Source organism: Cnephaeus nilssonii (assembly GCF_951640355.1).
Source record: "Cnephaeus nilssonii genome assembly, chromosome: 6".
NCBI lineage: Eukaryota > Metazoa > Chordata > Mammalia > Chiroptera > Vespertilionidae > Cnephaeus > Cnephaeus nilssonii.
In genome coordinates, this window is record NC_137077.1 from 73007078 (window position 1) to 73031757 (window position 24680).

At 38.0% G+C, this 24680-nt stretch overlaps 1 protein-coding gene across 1 annotated transcript in view; it reads left to right on the forward strand.

Annotated features, from left to right (window-relative positions):
• The window catches only part of SYT1 (synaptotagmin 1), a 356025-nt gene that overhangs the window by 248081 nt on the left and 83264 nt on the right, over positions 1-24680 (forward strand). Inside the window, exon 7 of the mRNA XM_079775962.1 lies at positions 19274-19391. Within this exon, the coding sequence (XP_079632088.1) occupies positions 19274-19391 (118 nt within the window). The remainder of the gene's footprint in view (positions 1-19273; positions 19392-24680) is intronic.

A 24680-nucleotide genomic window follows, 5' to 3' on the forward strand; every position in this document is an offset into this window, starting at 1 on the left:
GAGGCCCACTGTGTGAGGATACCCTGAGTCTCCCTGCAGAAGGAGAATCTAGGACAGGCTCATGTGTAGTTAGATACACATCTTACCACACTCCTGGCTGTCTATGCGCTCTTCTGTGTGTCCAAGAACAAAATAGTAAGAATACTAACTTAGAGTAATGTGACTATATAACCATTCACATGGCATTATCCTTCCATTGATTAACACAGCAAAAATATGATTGTTTACTATGTACCAGGCACTACACCTGGCACCACACAGAGCTGGATAAAATACTATTTTGTAAAAGAACTATTCTTAATTGCTTACAGATGGAAATACTACTATACTTAGAATAATAAAATAACTGGCATGCACTGTGCACTTACCATAGGCAGTGTTTTAAGCATTTTATATAGCTCCCTTCATTTAATTCTCACAACTAGTTGAAATCAGTACTATCATTATTCCCATTTTGTACAATGGGGACTGAGGCTTAGGGAGATGAAACAACCTGCTCATGGTCACCTAGCTAGTAAGTGGCAAACAGGGTTTTCAACCTAGGTCTCTCCGACTTTAGACTTCAGCTCTACATGTAGCCCAACTGATGTTTCAGTCAGGCAACCTCTACACTGTATCCACGGACCTCTGGCCACATGAGAACAGAAAATATAGTACTTATCAGGTGTTTAGAGAAGGTGACTTGCTTTCATATTTTTCTAATTCTCTTCTTAAAATAACCCCTTTCTTGCCTTCATCCCCTCATTTGCAGAAAGCTTATCATTCTGTTTTTCCTTATTTGACCTCACTGAATCCCTAAGAGGAGAGGGGAATACATTTTATTATCCCTTCTGATTCAAAGCAATGTAATACAGCTCCTTCTAGTCCATGTATTTAACTCGGGCCACCTCAGGAACATAAAGGAAAGTCGGGAGCTTGTGTTTGGCTATGCTTCCGCTCCTCTGAGAAACCCTTTTCAACTCAACAGTCTGCAGTTACCCGTGGAAGACCTTGAGACGGTCATCCAGGAATTGTAGCCTGCTGATTCCTGCGCATTCAGGAAGACATGAAAGCAATTACAAATTGCTTAACAGATGATGCATAATATTAGAGATGAAGAATCTGGCTGTGAACACTTACACCAGGGAAATCCTGCCGTGTGATTTTTTTTTTCCAGTTCAGCACCTGTACTAAGAAGATTTTACTGACATAGTGCTAAATACTATTGAGTAATGATCCAATATAAAAAGTTAACAGACCTGTGTTCTGGGTTTGAATAACCAGGACACCTTAAGAAAGTCTCTTCACAGGACTTTCTTCAGCCTCAATTTGCCCATAAATAAAATGAAGATAATGATAACCTATACTTCATGGCTGTAAATGTAGCAAATAAATTACATGAAATACCCAACACATACAAGCTGATCCATAAATGATAGCCTATTATTAACAACTAATATTTATTGAACACTTATTATGTGCCAGGCTCTGTTGTATACACTTCACATATATTAACTTTGTGATCCTCACAACAGTCCTTTGATTTAGATTTATTTGTTATCATTCCCATTTTACTGATGAGGATACAAAGTCCCACAAATATCCCCAGATCAAATATAGTCAACGATATTGTAATAACTATTATGGTGCCGGGTGGGTACTTTACAATGTGTTCCCCCTGATATTTTAAGTATATGATTGTCTAACCCCTATGCTGTACACCTGAAACTAATACAAAATAATGTTGAATGCCAATTATAACTGAAAATTTTGGCAAAAGTTAGTAAAAAATGAATATTCCCAGATTACACAGTAGTAAATGATAAGCCAATATTTGAATTTAGCAGTCTAACTGTGGTCTTAACCATGACATTAACTGTCTCTATAATCATTTTTGAGAGCCTTACATCTTTTAGGAATACAGCCATAATCTCCTGTTCCCTTTTTCTTTATTAATGTACCTTATCTGTAAGCACAGAAAACTTTCTCAATAACCCCTGGCAAAAATTGCCCCAACTTACTTCTGTAAGTTGTTCAGTTTCCCCCTCACACACAATTGAAGAGTATTCTTAATTTGTAATAGAAACAGCTTCCTACAGAAAGCTATCCCCCCTAACTCTGTACCATTATCATCTACAAGTGACATCATTGGCTCATTTCCCTACCTTTAATTCACTCTGTATACAATGGGATCGATCTTTTCCAATAGTACACATTTTCTTTACTTTTTTTTATTTTTCCCATAAGCTTAACCCCACAAGATTCCTCTATCTTAGCATCTTGCAAAAGTAGTCATATATATCTATGATTCATCTCCTTCAGCCAAATGTTTTTAAGTATTCAAGGACTGTGAAGGCTTTTTTCAATAACAATTTTGTACTTATCCTTTTCAGCTTCAAATTCAAAATGCTATCCCTCTGATTTCACATATTCTTTCTCCTACTTGAAAGATTTTAGAGGGGGTCATCTGAAATTTGTGTGATTTTTAAAAAATTTATATATAGTCAAGAATATGCATTTTAAAGCAATAGAAATAAGGATTACCTGAGGCTTTTAATTTGTCCATTTGCAGAATTTTGTTTAATCCTCACCTGAGGACATTTTCCCAATGATATTTAGACAGAGCGGAAGGGAGAGAGGTGGGGGAGGGGGAGAGAGAGACACAGACTGGTTGCCTCCAGCACATGCCTCAATCACACATCCCTGGAGATCAAACCTGCAGCTGGGGTATGTGCCCTTGACCTGGAATCAAACCCATGACCATTCGGTGCACAGGCTGAAGCTGTAAGCACTGAACAGCCAGCCAGGGCCATTTGCAGAATTGATTGAACAACAAGGGTTACTAGTTTTCTGAGGTAGGTTTCTATGGAGATCTGCAAACTACTTTACGGTACAGTATTGGTAAACATGCTTTCATAGGATTTTACATGTGCAAACATCTCTTTCTAAATAATTTTAGCACTGATCTCCATCGATAAAATATCACATACTAAAATCATAAATGAAAACAAAATCCTAATAAAATGATAAAGGCCATCTGGTGAAATTGACCAGAAATCTATGGATCAGTTCTCATTTATGTTTCTAGAAACTAAATTCCCTTCATAAAAATATGATGCTCAAAAATTGAAAGCCAGAATGTCACTACAAATAAAGAGGGGAATCATCCTAGTTAAAACACCTGGAGTTGTGATTGCATAACACATGCTTTTTTAAAAAAGAAAATTCTCTTAGTAGTTATTTCTCATAAAAATCTGTCATGTACTTTACATGACTAAAAAAATCCCTGACATCTCAGCAGGATCATTCCAGCTGTCAACATGAACATAGGCAAAATGAAGCAAATAAGATACCCCTGTGTGCTTTCTTTGTCTGAAGAGAATGGCTTCCATGCAAATTCACATCATACTCATTTGCAGATAAACTATATTTTTACACCGTGCGATTCAGCGGTGTTCTGATTTTCTTAACAATGAACACCAGTGAACTCTCCCCTAGGCAAGCCAAATGAAAACTAAATTATTTCAGCGAAATGAATGATTTGTGAAATCTTGGCAAACTGAATTCCCAACATACTTCCTCTGTAACTTGGCCACAATGTGTAACATGTTAAAGGCAACATGAGAAATATACTAATTAGTTGCTTAACCTTAGGCAGAAATAGATGAGAACAGATCACCATGGAAAAGATAAAAGTCAAAAACTCTGAAAAAAAAAAAAGTAATATACAGATGGGACAGCTTCACTAAGAAATTGAGATGAACAGAGGTGATGTTGGAGGTGTTCCCTCATCACCTTTCAGTTGGTGATCTACTTTGTGCAGGAGGTAACTAAAGTTAAGCAAATTTCTTCATATTGCTTCAAGTCAGTTATATAATCAAGATGAAAATCTAAATTCAAAGTGCTAATCTATATGCCTATAATTTGCTGCTCCATATATTCTCCCCTACATCAGAAAACTAATTCAGTGGACTGTGCAAGAGAAAGATTTTGTCCCTATTACCCACAATCTGATTATAGTCTTTTCACAGTGACACTATGATACGACCAAGTAGATGCATCATGTTTCTGGCACAAAAGATGGACTGTACTTCTTTATCTCAAGTAAAGACTTCTTACAATTATCTTAGCATTCCATCTATAGAGGGTTATAATTACCCTGGAAATGACTAAAATGGCCATAGTCATAATTGGGATTTATATCTATTCAGAAATTCAAATGTTCCACCTCAGCTTATATCATCAAGTAATGAGGGTTTTTTTTGCATCTTTATTAGATTCAGCAACATTGAAATCTAAATTTAAAGAGGGTTTGTTTGCATCTTTACAAAATACAGCTACTTTATGTCTAAAAGAAAAACGAAGCAAAGAAAGTAGGGGAAACTACTTAAAAGTGGTTCTTCTGATATTAAACTAGCAAGAAAAATGAGTACCTTTCATTCACAGGACAGGTTTAATATTTAAAAGTTCTTTCCTATCTTTGATTTCATTTTATTCTTTCCAGTATATATTAATGGTTTCAATTTCTCTCCAACCATCAAACTAGCCAAATTCCCAATGTTACTCAAATAATTTTTAATACCTACTCAGTCTCCAAAATTGTGATTTTCTCTTTGTCTCTTTTACATTTTTATCCTGTTAGTTATTCTCCTGATGATCTTTGTACATTGTCCTTGCCATGCCTACTCTCCCAGAAAGCTTGATCCCCCAAATCCTACTTTTTTTTTTTTTTTTTTTTTTTGCTTTTAATAAGAAACCCAATTGACATTTCTAAATAACTCTTTCTTCAAGTAACTGTTTTAAACGGTATCTGCTCTGTACTAGAAACAGTTCTATTTTTTTTTGGGGGGGGGTGTTACTAGACCATATACCATAGCTTTTCTCCCCCATCCCTAGATTTTGCTTTTACCTCTGCCTTATAGGTGTGCTTTTTGGCATAAGAGGCAGGACCTATCAAAGATCCAGGGGCTTACTCCTTTACTCTGCCCTGAGCCTCTCAGAAGGCAGAACTTTTTATTTCTGTCATGTCACCACAATCCCCATCACAGCAGATGACTTGTCCTCATAGTCTTAACCAACTAATTCCAACCTTTTCTTACTATAGAACAAAAACTGAGAATTACCATTTTCCTCTTCTCTTGATCTGTAACTTTATGTTGGCCTTTAGCTATATGGTAGACACGGGGTTAGACAAAGTGGATTAACATATAGGCCTTGTTTAGTGAAAGACAGACGTCTAGAGTATGACATTGCAAATGTGATACTGAGAGTTTGGAAAGGTGTCATGGAAACACAAAGAGGGAAGAAACCCCAAACTCGCGAGAATGGTCAGGGAATGACTCAGCTGAGAAATAAGTAGGAGTTCAGGAGAAAAACAAAGGGAGGGAGGTTATACCAGGCAAAGGAAGCAGCATGTTTCAAGATTTGAAGCCACAATAGAACATGGTGCAATCAAGATCATACAAGTGGACAAGTAGTAGTTCTTGTTCTATTTCTTGCAAGCCCAAATAAATTTGCTTTCATTTGCTAATGTTCCTGCTGTATAATTGCCTATCTGTATAAATGCAGAATACCTTTACCATTTTCCCTTTTAAGTCTATGGCCTTTAAGCTCTACTCTGGCATCATTTTCATAGGTTGCCCTTTATATTTTAAAACATCTTTTCAAGTGAGAGCACCCTTTCCAATCTGTCAAAAGGGCAGTTATGTTTAAACTAGGTCTTCCCATTTCTGCAGTCTTAACTCTTCTTGCTCACAAAGGTGGCCTTTTCGTTCCCACTTACACATTCCCACTCACAATCTCACCCAGGTTCTTCGTCTCCAGCAATCCATTCCCCTGCTCTGTGTGCTACTCCTCCCCTATTGATGAGCATCAAGAACCCCCAAGTCAATCCTTCAGGAGTACCTTATTCTTACTTTATTCTCAACTTTGGCACTCTGTCTTTATATTACACTAGAGGCTCTGCGCCCTCTTGCAATCCAGGATCCCTCAGGGGATGTTGAAGGCCGGCGCACAGATTGGGCCTGATCCCTGCAGGCCAGGACTAGGAACCCCACTGGTGCACAAATCCATGCACCAGGCCTCTAGTATACATATAAGATCTTTGGTTAATCTCTTCCCATCCTTCCCCTCCCCCTTTCCCTCTGAGAGTCATCAGTCTGTTCCATGTTTCCATGCCTGTGAGTTGAATGTCTCCCCCCTGGTGGTCAGTGCGCATCATAGCTACCGATCGAACAGTCAAACAGTTGAACGGTTGTTAGGCTTTTATATGTATAGATAGTCCTGCTGCAAGCAGTGCTTTCTCTATGCCTGTGTATAGAGAAATTAGCCACTTCTGTTTTCCAGTTTTGTTGAGCTATAACTGACTGTCTGCCTTTTTTCTGTGATCTAATCCCTCCGCTTGCCTCAGACTCTCCTGTATCCTTTTCCAGGAATTTGGATCTCATTTATAGAAAACCTGTTACGTATTTTTGTCTTCTATTGCTCTTTCCTTGGATCAGATTCTCTGGGGACTCTTTTTTTACTCTTAATCCTTTCTTTATTCCTCTGTGAGCCTCCCACAGGCCTCTCCCCTTGGGTAGTGGTTTCCTATCCTCAGCAAGAATCATCTTCTCCAGCCATTTTTATCTAGCTCTTTCTCTTCCTGACAAGCTTACCTAAATTTCTGCTGCACCTTCAAATCCATTTTTAAAGAAATATAAATAATATGTTACACTGATAATATTTTCTTCCATTCAATCAATAATTGTCTTCTCCATCCCCTACCCCTCAAGTGTACCCAATGGCACCTTTTTAAGGGGGCCACCAACCCAATAATATATACATTCCTTTTTTGCTAAGCTCCTCATGCTATTTTGCCCTTATGTAAGACTTTTTTCTTCAGGTATTTTTTGTTGTTAATCCTCTCCCAAGGACATTTTTCCATTGATTTTTAGAGAGAGTGGAAGGGAGGGGGAGAGACAGAGAGAGAAACATCGATGTGAGAGGACCAGGACCAGGGATTCAGCCTGCAACTGAGGTATGTGCCCTTGACCAGAATTGAACCCGGGACCCTTCAGTCTGCTGGCCAATGCCGGCTAGAGCTCTTCATGTATTTTTTGCTCATATGATTTGTTGACACACATGTAAAGGACATCGCTGGTGTTCCAACAACAGCCAGAAGGCGTCTCTGCTCTGGATTAAAAGCAGACAATGTGCAGTGCCCATGGTCCTCTCAACAGCTTTTTATTTCATTCTTTTCTGTTTCCCTGCCCTAATGCCAAATGTCTCTGCTGCTGTTAATGGAACTTCAACATATTATAGTATTTTTTCAATGAAATTTCCATATGACCTATTTCCCCTGTTTCAATCCTGAAGAGAACTAACAGCCTTGAGCTTTAGCTTGGGGAAATCATCACAGTGCCTGGTGCTTTTCCTTCTGATACAGTCTACAAACTATATCCACTTTCCCTGTCATCTGAGGTTCATCAAACTCTTCATGTCTGTAGATTTGAATTACTGCAAATATGTCTCCTGGGTTCTTCCCAATTGAACTAATAATTAGGGTCCTACATGGTCCCTCGCCAGGCAACAGCTCTCATTCCTTATGAAGTGAATTCACATAAAACCCTCTTTCAAAATCCTCCCGCTGCTCTCCTCCCCATTCCAGGTTGTTTGATTTCCTTGTCTTCTCTCTTCCTTCTGCTCTCTTTCTAATGGAAGATAAAATAGACAAACTGGCTTTTCCTTTACTCTATTTTTTTTCTCCTCTCTATTTTTTTTTCCTTTGTTTTCCACTGCCTCACTTTCCCAGCCCCAACTCCAATTTTTCAGGTTTTTTTCTATCTTCTCTGTTTTTTAAAGGCTCCTATTTGCAATGGACAGACCCCATGGCCAACTGAAGCCAGAAATAGCGAAGCTGAGTTTGGCTCCTCTGACCTCTCTAACCTTGTTTTTCAGTAGCTTTTCTCTCCTTACTAGCTTCCATGTAACTTGATCAAGCCTATACCATACTTTTTCTTTTTATTATGTTTTCTTTTTGTTAACCTGAGGATATTTTTCCATTGATTTTTTAGAGAGAATGGAAGGGAGGGGGAGAGACAGAGAGAAAGAGAGAAACATCAATCTGAGAGATCAATTGGTTGCCTCCCATACGTACCTGACCAGGGATGGGAGCTTGCAACCGAGGTAGGTGCCCTTGACCAGAATCAAATCTGGGACCCTTCAATTCAAGGGCTGATGCTCTATCCACTGATCCAAATTGGCTAGGGCCATCATACTTCCTTTATTGCCTTCTTTTGGTTTTTCTCTCCATGATTTTGAGCTCCCCTTGGCTCACAGGTGGATCTCATGTAACCCTCATCTAAATATAAAGCAGTTATTATTTATCCAGTTAATGGTGCAGGAAGAACTTTCTTAGAGCACCCCCCATGAGCTGGATACTGGCAGGACTCAGATCTGCTGAGCATTCATTCGTCCTCTCCTCTTTACCCAACCCTCCCTGAGGAGAAGGAAAATCTTCCTGGGCCAATGACAGGTCCTAGTTATGTGGCACTGCCATTCCTTCTGGATTCCCTGTTAACCACCATCATCCCAGAACTAAAAGGGAAAAAGTGTTCTCTGTCAAGGACAGCATCCTGGCTTCTGAGCTTTCTCTGTCAAGACCCTACTCTCCCATAGTTTCCCCTCAAGCTGGGATGCACCAGTAAATGTAGCTCCAGAGTGACAGGTCAGGAGATAAACTCTTTGCAGTCACTGAGTATGATAGAAAAATTTTAATTCTGCTCTATCAGTAAACCTCTGAATAAATCATTCAAATGCATGTCTTTGGCACTAGAGATGACATGTCTAAGGATTGCTTGACATTATTTATCACGAATGCTCCAAGATCAATGGCCCACATCTGGCATAATATTTCTTTACAATGTTTCTTGTATAACTGTATAGGTCAAATCCACATAGAAATGTATGTTGCCCATATTTCAGACTTATTTGGTATTCACCTTTTAAAAGAAGATGACACTGGTTTCCTATAATCCACATAACTATTAGGAAAAGGACACTTTATCTCGGAGCCTCCAAGTCACATGAGGACAAGAAAATAGAATATTTAAAATTGGATCTGACCCAGATAAATCAAGGACATGTAGTTAACAGAGGGAAAATGTTAAAGGAACAAAGCAACTTGGTTGAATCTTGTCTTGGGAAATCTTCCACAAGCTGTTCTCCAGTATTTCCCTTCCTCTTCACATGTCCTCATAAAGTTGGTCATTTCCTGGGGTCCCACTTAGGCCCTCTATTAACTGAAGCAGCATCCCAAGCTATGGGGGCATACCCAATATCTTCCCCTTTTTCGTCCATCTCCACTCATTTGGATAAATCTTTCCTAACTCCCAACACCTGTCAAACTAAAATTGAATACCATGATGGATTGCCATGTTGTCCACTAGGGGGCAAAACACTATTTCATATCATTGTAAAGACCACCTAGAGATCTAGAGCTTTTGCAAAAAGGAATTCATGGTGGGATTTCAGGCACCAGGGTACACTATATCATGAGGAATCTTGACAAAGACCTTTCTGGGACTCACTTCCCAGTTCACATTCTTTTCACATTCCCCTACTCTCCACTCAAAATGTACATATATGAAATTAACCACAACAAGTTTCTCTACCTTTTCTATAGTGGTCCTTCATAATACATCTCGCTATAATGGCACTTACCATTTTATTTTGAACTTCTGTTTTTATGCCTATTATTTCCAGCACAGAATAAGGTTCTTAAGAGAAAGAACAAGTTTTAATCCTTTGTTCCCAGTACCTTGCACCAGGACTGGCATATTGAAAACAAAATAAGGGTTTGGTAAACTGAATTAGTGAAGTATTCGACTAAGCATTGCTTATTTTCTACAACCATACAAAATGCAATGGATCACTAATCATACTTTTAAAAACACCATTTATAACTTATTCTCTTATTTGTGTTAATAATGTCAAATAGACCCAATTGCCCTGCCGGTGTGGCTCAATGGTTTAGTGATGACCCATGAACCCAGAGGTCATGGTTCAATTCCCAATCAGGGCACATGTCCGGGTAGCAAGCTCAGTTCTCAATAAGGGGCATGCAGGAGGCAGCCAATTGATGTTTCTCACTCATTGACGTTTCTATCTCTCTAACCTTCTCCCTTCCTCTCTCTCTAAAAATCATTTTTAAAAATAGGCCTAATTGTGATGGGTCAGTAAAAGAAATGTATTTCTTGCTCACACGATAGTACAAGGTAGTTCCACATTGGTAGGTAGGACTCTACTTTTCTTCAGGAACCATTCAGAAATCCTGGCTGATTGAACCTCTGCTCTTCCAAGGTCACACTAAGGTCATTATCTCAGTCATTAGAGAGAGAAAAGATCATAGGTAGGAGTTTGAGAGGATTAAGTCTAGAAGTGGTGCACATCACTTTTCTAGTAGTCTCTGCCAGAGTTGAGCATTCATTCTTTGGCTAAAAGTGTACTAATCATTTCCTTTGTGCCAGGTACTATGCATACGGATAAAGGGTACTATATACAGATGATCAGATTCATAGAAGTGAGATACAATCCAATGATCACAAAAATAAATACATGCCTTCTGTACATTATTATAATTATTCTATGTGATTATAATACATTATTCCTATAATTAATAGTTCAAAAGAAGATAACAGGGAGCTACAAAAGAATATCCAAGAAGGACCTTATTTAGTCTGGTGATTCAGGTATGGCTCCTCAAAATAAATGGTCTTTGAGGTGAGGTATTAAATATGAGTATAGTTAACATGACATATTTAATGATATGAAGAAAACTGATGTGGCTAGAGCACACAGGGGACAAGTGGTTTCAGATGAGGCTGCGGAGTAACCTGGAACCAAACCCTGAGGAATATTGTAACTGATGTAAAGATGCAGGTCTTTATCCCAAGAGAGACAGGAGACCTATTTGAGGATTATAAGTAGATTAGTTACCTAAAAGGTGACTGCCCACTTTATTTCAAGAGTAAACTTAAGGAGACCAACTAACAGACTATTGGAATAATCCAGGTGACAGATTATTGAATTATGGTGATAAATATTCTAATATTGGAATATTAGAGATTTATTGGATAGGGGTGGAAACAAGTAGACCCATTTGAGAAATTTCTAATAGATTAAATCAGAGCTCTAAAGAAGTCAAAGGTCAATGATAATTCCCAGTTTTCCAGCTTGAGTGCTGGTTGAATGCTGGTACCAATCACTGAAATAGAATGAACCAAGTTTTTGAGAAAGATAATAAATCCAGCTTTTGGCATTTGAGCCTAATATGTGTGTGAAATATTCTAATGTGAAAATGACAAGCAGATGGTTAGATGTATAAGTCTGTAGCACAGATAAAAGATCTAAACTGAAGATACAAATTTGGAAATCCCTTCTAAGAAGATTGTAATTCAAGCCATAGACTGGGGTAATACCAATTTATGAAAAAAGAAATGCGCTAGGACTAAGCCTTGAGAAAGGACATCAAGAATGAGTGGCCGGGGGAACCAAATTAGATCACTCAAAGACTCAAAGTCTCAAGACCTGCCTCTGCCTGCAGTCTGATTGTATTCATTCTTTATTATCCTCAGGCTATTGACCACAGGGTGGGGCCAGAGGTTTTCCAACAGGGTGGGGTGATTGCTTCTACCTGCAGGCTGATTGTTATTCTCAATCTCTTTTTTTATTATTATTATTCTTTATTTATTATTATTTTTAAAATATTTTTTGTTGATAGTATTACAGATGTCCCTCTCCCCCACCACACACACACATTCCCCCTACTCCCAGTTCCTGCCCTGCCCCAGGCCTTTGATACCCAATTATCTATGTCCATAGGAAATGCATATATGCATAGAAGATCTTTGTTTAAATTCTTCCACCTCACCCCCTTCCCTCTGAGAATCATCATTTCCAGTCCTCTGGTTCCGTTTTATTAACCAGTTTATTCTGTCCATAAGATTTCTTATTTATTTTGATTTTTAGATTTAATTGTTGATAGATATGTATTTATTGCCATTTTATTATTTATATATTTGATCTTTTCCTTCTTATTCTTCTTCTTAAAGAATACCTTCAATGCTGGTATGGTGGTGATGAACTCCTCTAGCTTTTTTTTTTGTCTGTGAAGCTCTTTGTCTAACCTTCAGTTTTAAATGATAGTTTTGCTGGGTAGAGTAATCTTGGTTGTAGGTCCTTACTATTCATCACTTTGAATATTTTCTGACACTCCCTTCTGGCCTGCATAGTTTCTGTTGAGAAATCAGCTGACAGTTGTATAGGCACTCCCTTGTAGGTAACTAACTGCTTTTCTCTTGCTGCTTTTAAAATTCTTTCTTTGTCTTTAGCTCTTGGCATTTTAATGATGATGTGTCTTGGTGTGGTCCTCTTTGGGTTCCTCTTGTTTGGGACTCTCTGTGCTTTTAGACTTATAAGTATATTTCTTTCCCAGGTAGGGGAAATTTTCTGTCATTATTTCTTCAAATAGGTTTTCAATATCTTGCTCTCTCTCTTTTCTGGCACCCCAATTAAAAAAAAAAAAAAAAGAGTGGCCATAGACAAATAAATCAAGAAGGCATTGGATTAAAGAATCAAAAAAAAAAAAAGTCAACAAATTCTGTTGAGAGTTCAGTCAATGAGACCAAAAAAATATTTGGCTTACTAATATGTGTGTCATTTGAAACTTTAACAGGAACCATTTCAATAAAACGATGGAAAGAGAAATCAGTGGAACATATGTTATAGGGACAATGATTGTAGCCAGTTCATTCAAGAACTTTGGCTGTAAAAAGGAGCAAAAGAACCTGAACTATCTAGAGAAGAGGGTGGTTCATATAGGATTTTTGTTATAATAGCAAACACTCATATAGTACATTTTAAATGCCAAGCACTCTTCTAACTACTTCACTTTGCCTTATAGTCTACTATGTTTATTTTGTTCATTGATTTTTGCATGCTTTATTGTATCCCAGTGTCTAGAACAGTACCTGGCACACAGGAAATGCCCAATAAATATCTGCTTAATGAAGACATAGTGAGTTAATGCTCATGTCTCATTCCAGCGCTCTTCCCACCACTCTGTTCTGCACTTAACTATTACTTTTTAATAGGCATTTTGATTTTCTATTTTATCATTCTTATTTTGATCATTTCAGAATATCCACTTTTCTGATGTTAGTTATTATTTCTAAAAGGACTCAAAGTGTAACTTTTAATCAAAATAGAAGTTAAAAATATCATGAAGAAATTTTGAAGATCTAAATCATAAACAGAAATTTATATTTAACTGCATGAATGTTATGCTGATAGAAGACTAACTTGGTTTAAGCCCTTAGGGACTTTGCATATGCATTTCTTTGCCTAGAACATTCTTGCTCTCTTCTTCAACGGGCTCACATTGATTCTTCCTGCTGAATCTTTACATCTCGGCTCAAGTATTGGCTCTTTCAGGACCAATGTCATGACACTAACCCCTCTTACATGCTAGTAGTTCTGGCTAAAAGAGGAGAGCTAGCTAGAGACTTGTCTTAAAGCTACATTTGCATGGCAGGTTCATTCGTTTTACAAAGAACCTGCATTTGAGGTGGCTGGATCAATAAGGGCTATAAATCTCCTATTAAAGTCCAGACTCTGCAAAGTTTCAACCTTCTCCTCTTGGCTCCCATAGCGTTTGTGCTGCCTATACGGTGCAGTTATTACATTATGTTGTTATTATCTACCTAAGTCTGTCTCTACACTATATTCTGAAAATCTTAAAGTCATCTTATTCATCCAGGCATATTGGAGTCTAGAACCTGAAAGAATCCATGGTGGAACATAACAGTTGTTTAATAAGAAATGAACGAATAATTGAGTGAATACAAAGTTAATGGGTTATATAGTAAAAATAAGTATTCAAAGGTATAACACACTGTCTCATTCACCTGAACAATTTACAGTACATTTGTACGCTGGGCCAGATTCAATCTTTTTAGCCTCAGTACATCCACAGCAGCATTTCACACTGTGACCATCTGGACAATTAGATGTAAATACCGATTTGGCAGATACTTCAGGGCTATGAAAAGTAGTTGTGGGAATAAGATGAATTTGAAAGATACTACCACACAAAGGACATATTTAAAGCCACCCACTTTGTTATTTAGAAAAAAACCTGACATTGTCCTTCTTATAAATAAATAACATCTTAGTATTTTTTATAAATGGAGGATACACATAGTCTGAATTTTCATTTTGAGAGATTATGGGACTGCCATTTAGTACTTGTCACCTCTAAATAGATTCCCAACCACATAGAAAAGTCCTCTACTCAAAGAATCTATCACTAACTTAACACATAGAAAAATCCTAAGATTAATATAAATAGAACATGCCTTTTTAAAATGTCACAGCATTAAGTCAATTCAGCTGTCTTTTAAAAACTCATTCAAAAGTATAGCATTTCCAACACACATGTGAACTTAGCCTCATTTGCAAAGGTCACTAAGTGAACCCCTCTATTTACATATAAAATGAGCTTTGGTATTATAGAAGCCATCAAATAAATATTCATTTTAAATCAAACTTTATATAGCCATTCCGTATGACCTCTGTTCTACCATGTTTTCAAAAAGGCAAGGTATTGCTGGAGTTGTCCAGCCAATCATTAATTTGTGTCTATTCAGTGGCTACTTTTAAAAAAAAATCATGGAATTATCAAGCAGCTCAGAACAAAAGTACTTTCTGATTGTCAGCTCCCCATTCTAAAAGAGCAGGTTAATTTCTCTAAATCTCACAGTTGGAACTTTCTAACACTGACTGGCAGTTTCCACCTAGTGATCAAGGCAATTGACTAAAATAAATTATACATAAAGCTGAAATTCCTAATAGTAATAAGGCCCCCTTCATGAGATAATCACAGCAGCAAAAGCACTCATCTGTCGGCTGCAGCTCTACAGGGTCTTGCTTGAAATTACCTTATAAAAACTGTACTTCCAGCATGTTTTCATTTCTAGTTTTACGACAGGACTAAAATGTCAGTGAGAATGGAGTAGCCAATGGGCAGTCAGTTGGAATATTTGTTTGTCCTTCCAGATGGTAATCTGATGGTAAAGACAACTCATGATTTGAGTCTAAGGACCTTGCTTCAGCTCCACACTGAGACACTTATAGACCTTATGTAACCTCTGAGTCTCAAAGTTTTCATTTATAAAGTGGACATATCAGTACCTACTTCACAGAGCAGTTGTGGAGAAAACACACACAGAATTGTCAAGGAGCAATAGGATCTGAGAGACAGATTTGGGTATCCTTTTTCTACATAAATTATTTAAGAACCACTTTTGTTTTCCATCACCATAACCCTGCTAAAGGAAACATTTATAAAATTTAGAAATGTTTGATTTCTAGAAATTTAGAGTGATAGATAAAATATTTAATATTATATCTTTATATATTACTATCCAATTATCTTTCTTCTAAACTGACATGTGAAAACTATAAAATAAGAGTTTGATGAGAAAATGTCCAAATAAACTATCAGATCATTCTGATTCTTCTGTGTAGATAACAAGAGATACAATGGAACCTTCACATGCTAAAACCAGACTCTAGGGACAGGAGTGGATCTCCATCTAATTAAATGTCCTAAAACAATTAATCAAGGATAAAACCAGAATGTAACAGAAGAAAGTTGGCCCCATTCTCAAACTTTTCATTTTAGAAAATTATTAAAGCTGATTTTTAAAGAATTAGGAACAGCATATATTTATATCTCAGAAAGTTATAACTCAGAAAGTTTAATGAACAAGATAAAGGTTCACATGAGTTGGGTATTTTCCTCCCCCATTTCTAGAAAATGAGTTGTTCTTTATCTGCTTGGTTCCAAAAAGGACACAAATTCCAGAATAAACGGTGACTGGTTTTCAAATGGCTTATAGATCCAGAAATAAGATTTTAAAACACTGAAAAGTAACTTCAATTGATTGATAGAAAAATGTTTAATTTTGTGTACCAATTATGATAATTTTATGAGCAAATGAAGTTTTACATGTTTAAGTACCTAAGTTAGTTATATGTAGATCTGTAAAGGCTGCTAAAATAAGTACTTTTCCTTATTTTTCTTTCTCCCAAAGTTTCCATTTTGATATATTTTTTTAAAAACTACTCCTTCTTTCTCTGTCCCATAGTTTTAAAATTACAGAAAACTTCACATATTTCTCCTACTTGAGACGTGGTTTTTCAAACTCCATAACTGCTCTCTTCTAAAACTAAATATTATGTAAAATCTTTAAAATTCCCTAAATATCATAAGATAGAATAAAATGATAGTAGGATGTAGGTAAGTTGTGACATTTGTTTTAAACAATTGAGATGCCAATAAATTAACTATGGAATTAAATTAAGGCCATAAAGAGAGGTGTCATTTAAAAGAGAACAGTCATGTCTAAAATGCCTAATTAGGACTGCTACAGTAACCTGGTTCTACAACAAATTGAGTTCCCCAGGGAGGGTCTTGTGGCAAAAAGACAGAATCCAGCAAAAAGAACCCTCCTCCTAATGAGCATTTTTGAACAGCAATTTTGTTCATTTACATCTCTCTTATCTCATAAAGTTCAGATAAATTTGTCTACACTTTGTATTAATTTCTCTGATATTGACTTTCATTCTGTATTTTCAAAAACTATGAAAAGTAATTTATTCCACTAGGTCCTTCTGATGTGTAAATTAATTCTAGGGGTGGCATTTCAGGTGAATTTAGCACATTAGAAGTAACTATTACCTACACTAATGGAAGTGAGCTATGACCTACATAACTCAAAAGGGAATATTATCTAAAATTGCCATTTGCTTTTTTGGAAATGTGTGGGAACTGATAATTCAAGCAAGTACCTTGTCTTCAAGGAATTTACAATCATGTGGGAAAACTAAGATGTGTGCACAATAAGACAAAAATAAGTCCTTAATGACTTAAGAGATGTATAGGTAAGATGTTATGAGGACTCAAGGAATGAAAGAATGGGGGCTATAAACACATATGTTGAGCCCGGCTGGTATGGCTCAGTGGTTGAGTATTGACCCATGAACCAGGAGGTCACAGTTCAATTCCCGGTCAGGGCATATGCCCGGATTTCCAGCTCAATCCCCAGTAAGGGATGTGTAGAAGGCAGCCAATCAATGATTCTCTCCCATCATTGATGGTTCTATCTTTCTCTCCCTCTTCCTTCCTCTCTGAAGTCAATAAAAATGTATTTAAATTAAAAAAACACGTTGATATTTTCAATACAAACACTCCTTAAGCAGAAAGAGCAACACTTCTCACACACACTTACTTACACAAACTGAATATATTACTTCTCACCTGTAGATAAAGCATAGAACAGGTAGCTATGCCTTTCTCTCTTAAAGGTGGATATAATGAGTATCCTATAAAGGAATTACCTAGTACATGTAGGCAGATATTTCCACACTGGAGACTCTGGCTGATTTAGTATTTGTAAAGTTATACTAGTAGATAAAGCTAAATATGGTCATAATCTTATCTAATAAAGGGGAATATGCTAATTAACTGTCACACCCTCACAAACATGGCAGCACCCACAGCCAATAAGGAGGGACTATGCTAATTGACTGTCACACCCTCAAAGATGGCAGCATCCATAGCCACATGATGGCAGCACCCAGTCCCCTCAGCCCCTCAGCCACACAGGGCCAGCCCAAGGGATGACCAAACGACTGAACAAGCAGGCTGCGTGGGGTGACCAGGCTGGCGGGGGGGGGGGGGGGGGGCATGAGGGGTGACCAAGCTGGCAGGGGGGCAATTGGGGGCAACCAGGCCAGCAGGGGGGGGCTGTTGGGGGCAACCAGGACAGCAGGGAGGGCTGTTGGGGGCAACCAGGCTGGCAGTTAGGAGCAACCAGGCTGGCAGAGAGGGGCAGTTGGGAACAACCTGGCTAGAAGTGGGGGGCAGTTAGGGGCAACCAGGTCAGCACGCAGAGGCAGTGAGGGGCAACCAGAAAGGCAGGCAGGTGAACAATTAGGAGCCAGCAGTCCAGGATTGTGAGAGGGATGTCAGACCGCCAGTCTAGACCAGCAGTCGGACATCCCTCGAGGGATCCCGAATTGGAGAGGGTGCAGGCTGGGCTGAGGGGACCCCCTCCCATGTACGAATTTTGTGCACTGGGCCTCTAGTAAGAGTATAACATGAGAGACTGTAACTCACTCTTATGTTAAAAGTCTATCTTCAGAAATCTGATAACCATTACCATATTTGAAACCAGAATTCACTTTTTTTTTTTTTTTGGGGGGGGGGGTGGCAATAAGAAATAAACCCTAGTTTGTTGGATACCTAATTTCCTGTGGCAGAAAGCCATCTAGATCCTCCAGCATCTCCCACCTTATCTCCCTCACGCTTGTAAATACGAATGCGCAAGTTCTAACAACATGCTCCTTAATTAGTGATACCGAAGAGTAAGACACTTAAGGTGGAAGAACCCATAGCAGTTCTTTCTGGAAAAGTAAACACAAGTTTTGTATACCATCATCTTCAACTCTGACTCATTTGTTCAGAAATGCCTGGGTACAGCATTGGTGAATGTGCTTTGAGCGTAAAATATGGTATCAATTAAATAGGTGAGGGGTTATGGGATTCTTTTTTATTACTATGTATTTGTTTTCCAACCTGCCACTTAGATTTTTACCAATATTAGGATTTAGATTTTTACACATATTAGGATAAAGAAAGTTAGACCTCACTTGAAATGAGTAAAAATGAAAGTGCAAAAACTTACTTCGTTGTTTTTCAGCTACTAGAAATTCAGAAATTCCAATCAATAGTCTTTTATCAAAAAACCTAAATATAAAGTATTAAACATAATCCTATTTGAGGTGTAAAGAGACCAAAATTTAGGTAGGGGTGATTTTAGTAAAGAAAGTGCCTGGCTCCTTTCAAAGGTATTTAATAAAGTTGAGAAGTTTGCCGGGAGTGTGGCAGTGTCATTCAGAGTGGAGTCTCTAGCAAAGTCATCTTGGTCTCATTTCCTGAACCGTTGAATTATGGATCTAGTTCAATGAATGTTAAAGCATAAATGAGCTGTTTAAAAACTGAAGTGGGTTGCAATCACTCATGATGATACCTTAGTGAATGAAAGACCACTGGGCAGATGCCGATGAGCCTAAGAATTTTCCAATTCTAATTGTCATAATGCTCCTCCTGAGGAATTTACAATGTATTTGTAGACTATATTTATCTTTATCTGGAAAGTTACTTATGCTTGTGCATTGGCTTTTACAGCAAGAGAAACTGGGTGATATCTGCTTCTCCCTTCGCTATGTACCCACTGCTGGCAAACTGACTGTTGTCATCCTGGAGGCAAAGAACCTGAAGAAGATGGATGTGGGTGGCTTATCTGGTAAGTCTGTGATTTTTTTTTAAATGCTGTTTCATCATGGTTACCAAGTGCATAGCACACATGCTGTGACTCTCCAGTCCTTAATTGATCACTGTTCTCTTTCTTACGGAGGCTGGGAGCAATCTCAGAATTCATCCCAACACAGTACCCCAGGAAGCCACTCGCAAAGTATTGGAATTGGCACAGAAGATGAAATCTATTTTCCTGCTTCATAGCACAAGTATCAGTTGCCAGTTCTATAGCATTGAAAGCTGAAAATGTTTGCTTTTCTTCTAAAAGGCAATGCCACCCTGGCCAGTGTGGCTCAGTTGGTTGGGTATCATCCTGTGCACTGAAAGGTTGCCAGGTTGCAGGCTCGATCCCCAATAGGGAGCATGCAGGAGGTAGCCAATTGATGTCCGCTCTCACAACAATGTTTCACTCTCTTCCCCTCTCTCTTCCTCTCCCTTCTTCTCTCTCTCTCCCTCTCCTTTCCTCTCTCTCTCTCCCTTTCCTTCTCTCTCTCTCTCTCTCTCTCTCTCTCTCTCTCTCTAAAAAATAAGTAAATGAAGACATTAAATAAAATAAATAAAAATACTATATACATATATATACATATACATATATATGATTTTTAAAAATAAAAGGCAATGCCTATGACCAACTATAATTTTGTTTAGTTGGGTGGGGGGTACTTTTTTTAGTTCAAAATTCACTCACTATATGAAAAATAGTATTTTATCTGAGACTTATTGTGTGTTTCATAGCCTATCATAGTTTTTAAAGATACTGTTTTATTAAAGTTTCTGCATTTCAAAATATGTGTAAAATAAAGTCTGTTTGAGGGTGAATCCCCATGGTAATGCATTTATTTTCTGTAGCTTATATTGGAGATGGGAAAGACTTTGGGATTTAAAGTTCTATAAAACCCAACCTTCGTTTTTTTTTAAAAAATGGTGAGTAAAGTAGTATACTCTTGCTCAAAAGCCAAGTCAAGTCAAGGACTTGTCATTTCCACAGTTGAATGTACTTTTTTTAATTTTCTGTGTGATTAAATCAATTATATTTAATTTTCCAGTAAATTATTACAGTGTGAGAAATGTTCTTGATAAGCCACAAGGTCATCATAAATAGACTACACTTGTCATTGTTTGTGGCTGTGACACTAGAACTAGCATTACTGGTTATTCAGTGCTTTCTCCAATAAAAATTTTGCAAACTTCAAAAGGTCAGCCTAATGCATCCTGGTGATTTTATATTCTAAAGCAGTGATATTCAACACAAGAACTTTTAAATATGCTATACCTGAGTCAGGGACACTGACCTCTTTTCCTTTAGATTGTCAAATAAAAAATGACAACAGCCAACACAACAACAGCTGTCCAGTGTGAATGAATCAAAATTATGCCTATTTTTTGTAAGATTGGTAAAAAATGTAATTACTAGTAATTAGTTTACATGTGCCATGAGATGAAAAAGGTTGAAAATTGCTGTTCTAAAGTATAACAGCTAAAAAAAAAAATGCTAGAGCTGAGTTTCTACTTACTGCACCACTAATTTGTTAATGAAATTCTCCTGGTGCCTCTTTATAAGTAAGTCGCCTGAGGAAGCTGCACTAATTCTTTCATGTCACTAAGACCTCATTTAATAACTTACTGCTTTCATTGCCTAATAGCATAACTGAGCATATTTAAAGCGATGAGCAGTTTCCTGTAAAGAGTACTTAATGTATCCATGTCTATACAGACATACCTTCCCTAGCTCTGTCCACTTAAAAGGCCTAGAAACAGGCTAAGTAGCCAAGAGCATCCCTAGCACAAGCTAAGCTTTGAAAGTATAATTCCTCGTGAAAAGAACCTGGGGCATATTAGAGAACTGGGAGATTCCAGGTGTGACCCACAAAGTGTTCAAGACAAGCCTGGACCATTCCATCTACCAGAAAGCAAGGGAGCTATCAAAGACGAGTGGGGAACCAACTTGAAGTGGTTTCCAATGACAAGGATGTGATCATTTAAGCTTCGTAATGATAGTGTGATGTATTCGAACCTTAAAAAATAATAAGAGGATTTGGGGTGTCTACATGTAAAAAAATTCAGAGATATTTTTAATTACAAGAACAATTTACTACCAAATCACTACCTAGTATCCTGCGGTATGACTTTAGACACCTTTGACCTTTAGCTTTCCTTTGGTTCAATAGCCAGATCCTATCACATGGTATTTTGTATCCTCTCTCACAGGTTCTGTTCCAACACCCATGCCAACAATATCATCATCCTCTGTGCCTAATACTCCCCTAGTCTGCCTTCCAGTTCATATTATACCCCTCAAAGCTGCCTCCATTCTTTACTTAAGTCATTTTCTTTACCTGGAATTCTCTTCCTTTCACCAATACCTAGCTAAAGTCTATCCATTCTTCAGGCTCAGCTTAAGTCTTATTTTCTCCATCCATTCAACAAATGTGTACTGTGTCCCTACCTTATGTTAGGTATTTCTTTTTTAAAATTGTTGCCTGTATTACAGATATCCCCCAGTCAGCCCCCTATCCCCCTCCAACCAGCCCCAGCCCCACCCCAGGCCTTTACCACATTATTATCTGTGTCCATGGGTTATGCACATACGCATATATGTTCTTTGGTCAATCTCTTCCTGTTCCCCCACCTCTCTGTCCTCTGCCATCTGTCAGTCTGTTCCATGTATCTAGGCCTCCAGACCTGTTATGTTCATCAGTTTATTTTGTTCATTATATTTCACGTATAAGTGAGATCATGTGATATTTGTCTCTGACTGGCTTATTTCACTTAGCATAATACTCCCTAGGTCCATCCATGCTGTTGCACAGATAAGAGATTCTTCTTTTTTACAGCTGCATAGTATTCCATTGTTTAAATGTACCACAGCTTTTTTATTCACTTGTGTTAGGTATTTCTGAAACTACTAGTAGATTTGCATCATTGGACAAAACAGCCTGAAAAAACTACCCTCATGAAGCTTATGTTTTAATGTGGGGAGATGGATAGGAAGCCAATAAATAAGAAAAACACATAGTATGCCAAGAGGCGAAAAGTGCCACTGAGAAAGCAAAGTAGGAAGCAGGAGAAGGAATGTTGGGGTGTGGCTGTAAAGGGGGAGTCAGAGAAAGCTGCCTGGAGAGAGATGAGGGAGTGAGCCACAGGGTGTCTGGGAGAGAAAACATTTTAGGTAGAGGGACTCCATGAAGCCTTTTCTGATTCATCCCAATAGAACAAACCTTTCTCTTTTTCAAATGCCAATGGTAGTTTGTTTACACCCTTCAAGCATCACACTTCTCTCTCACTAGACTGTGTTCTGTATTTATATCTCCCACGATGCCCTCACTGACTGCTAGCACTGAGCAGAGCTGTTGAGTGAATAATGAATTATTTACAAAGGAGCTGTGGCCTGAAAAAACAAGTCTTGCATTTCAAATTTGTTTAACCTACTTACCATTAAACTAACTTTAAGCACTTGGATGGTCTGTGTCAAAGTAAGTTGACCTATGTATGTCCTATGAGACCAAAATTATATAATGAGATCATTCCAGGTAATTCAAATGCCATATTACATTTGCTGGAAATGGCTGGTTAATTGGAACCAAAGCTGGATGTTTTGCCAAGGTTTAAATCCCACTCTGCCACTACTAGCAACTTGACTTTGGACAAGTTATTTAAGCTTTCTAAGCCTCAGTTGCATTATCTATAAGTGGGAGTAATAAGAGAATCTTGTTTATAAGGTCCTTGTGATGAATAAATAAAAGCACTGGGTCTGTCACACCTAAATGCTCATTAAGTATCACTAATTTTTTCTATTAGGAACTTTATCAAATCTTGGGTTAAATATGCAAAATGTGAACGCAACCAATGGACAGTTTAACCAATTGCTTGATTCAAAAATGGAAAAGGAAAGTTCATCAGTTTGTTTGATCAGGATTGCCTGATCAATTCAGGCAAAATGCTCACAGTAGACCATGTTTTGCATAGACCCAACAGTGAATCAAGAGAAGGCATGGAATTAAACAACAAACAAAACTGAAAAAAAATAAGAAATGGAATACAGTTTAAAAATAATTTTCATTACTACTCTTCAACAGGGCTTGTTTATCTCCTGTCTATTGTGTTAATTCAAAATGCAATATACAAAGATTTTGCCTCATATACCTATGTAGCAATCCCTGTAAATTCCAACCCTTCTTTACAATTTAGAAATCCTTTTCTAACTTGGTATTTTCATTCAGTTCTCATTAGAGACCTCTGAGGCAGTTTCTGAAGGTAATAGCCTCAGAAAATTGAAGTTTAGAGACATTAGATAATGTACATAAATCATCTTGCTCCATAGTTGGCACATAGGAGGGTTCAATACTGGCTATTGCTTTTGTCCCTAGTATTAACAGTCAAAGTCACCTGATTTGTAGTTGCTATAGCTGTGACTGAAGCCCAGGCCCTCCGATTTCCAATGCAGAACTCTTTCCAGTACACCATTCAGCTTTCCCCACACCCACCACCTTCCAGGTGGGACAATAGGCATCCCCCAGCTCTAACATAGTAGAGGAACCTCTCTGCTTGGAGCTGTAACACCGAGATCCTTGGTGTTAATGAGGCTAGAAATGGAGGCTTTAAGGATTTCTTGATGAGTGTGGAAATTTCCATATGTATCAACCCCTATAAATACTCCCAGAATCACAGAAGGACTTCACTTGTGGCTTCAGGAAGACTTTTCTTCTTGCATGACCCAGTATGAAACAGAATGCAGTCTCCTAAACCAGTCCTTTCCCCCTTTCCCTGAAGCTCACACGGAGTCCTTTTGAGATGTCTCTAAGTGTTTGTATTGCTGGGAACCACAGCAAATCGACAGGGGTAACAACATTGTAGCCCTGCTGCCTAAATTACAAAAAAAAAAAAAAAAATCATGTCAAGTATGGTGGTAAAAGGGTGCTGAGAAGACACACAAAAGAAATGGAAATTGCATGCGTCTATTCCAGCAGTCTCCTGAACATGATGGAGCTAAAAAGGGGGCTATGAGGTGCGATCAGTTCAGGAATGGGCCCAGGGCTGGTTGGGAAAAAATGTAGTTGTGTTCTTCCTCATCATCTCTTTCTCCCTTTTACTTCCCTCCCCAATTCCCACCATCAGCCTTCTTCTTCGCCATCCCCAGTCCTGTCTTATCTCTGTGGAAACTGTACTATAGAAAGCAAAGGGTAGGGCTGTAGGAGAGGTCCCCCATCTATGTCTCCAAAAAGGAGAGCAATGAAATTCAGAAATGGCAGCAACTACTTAAGGAAGATAATGAGTAAAG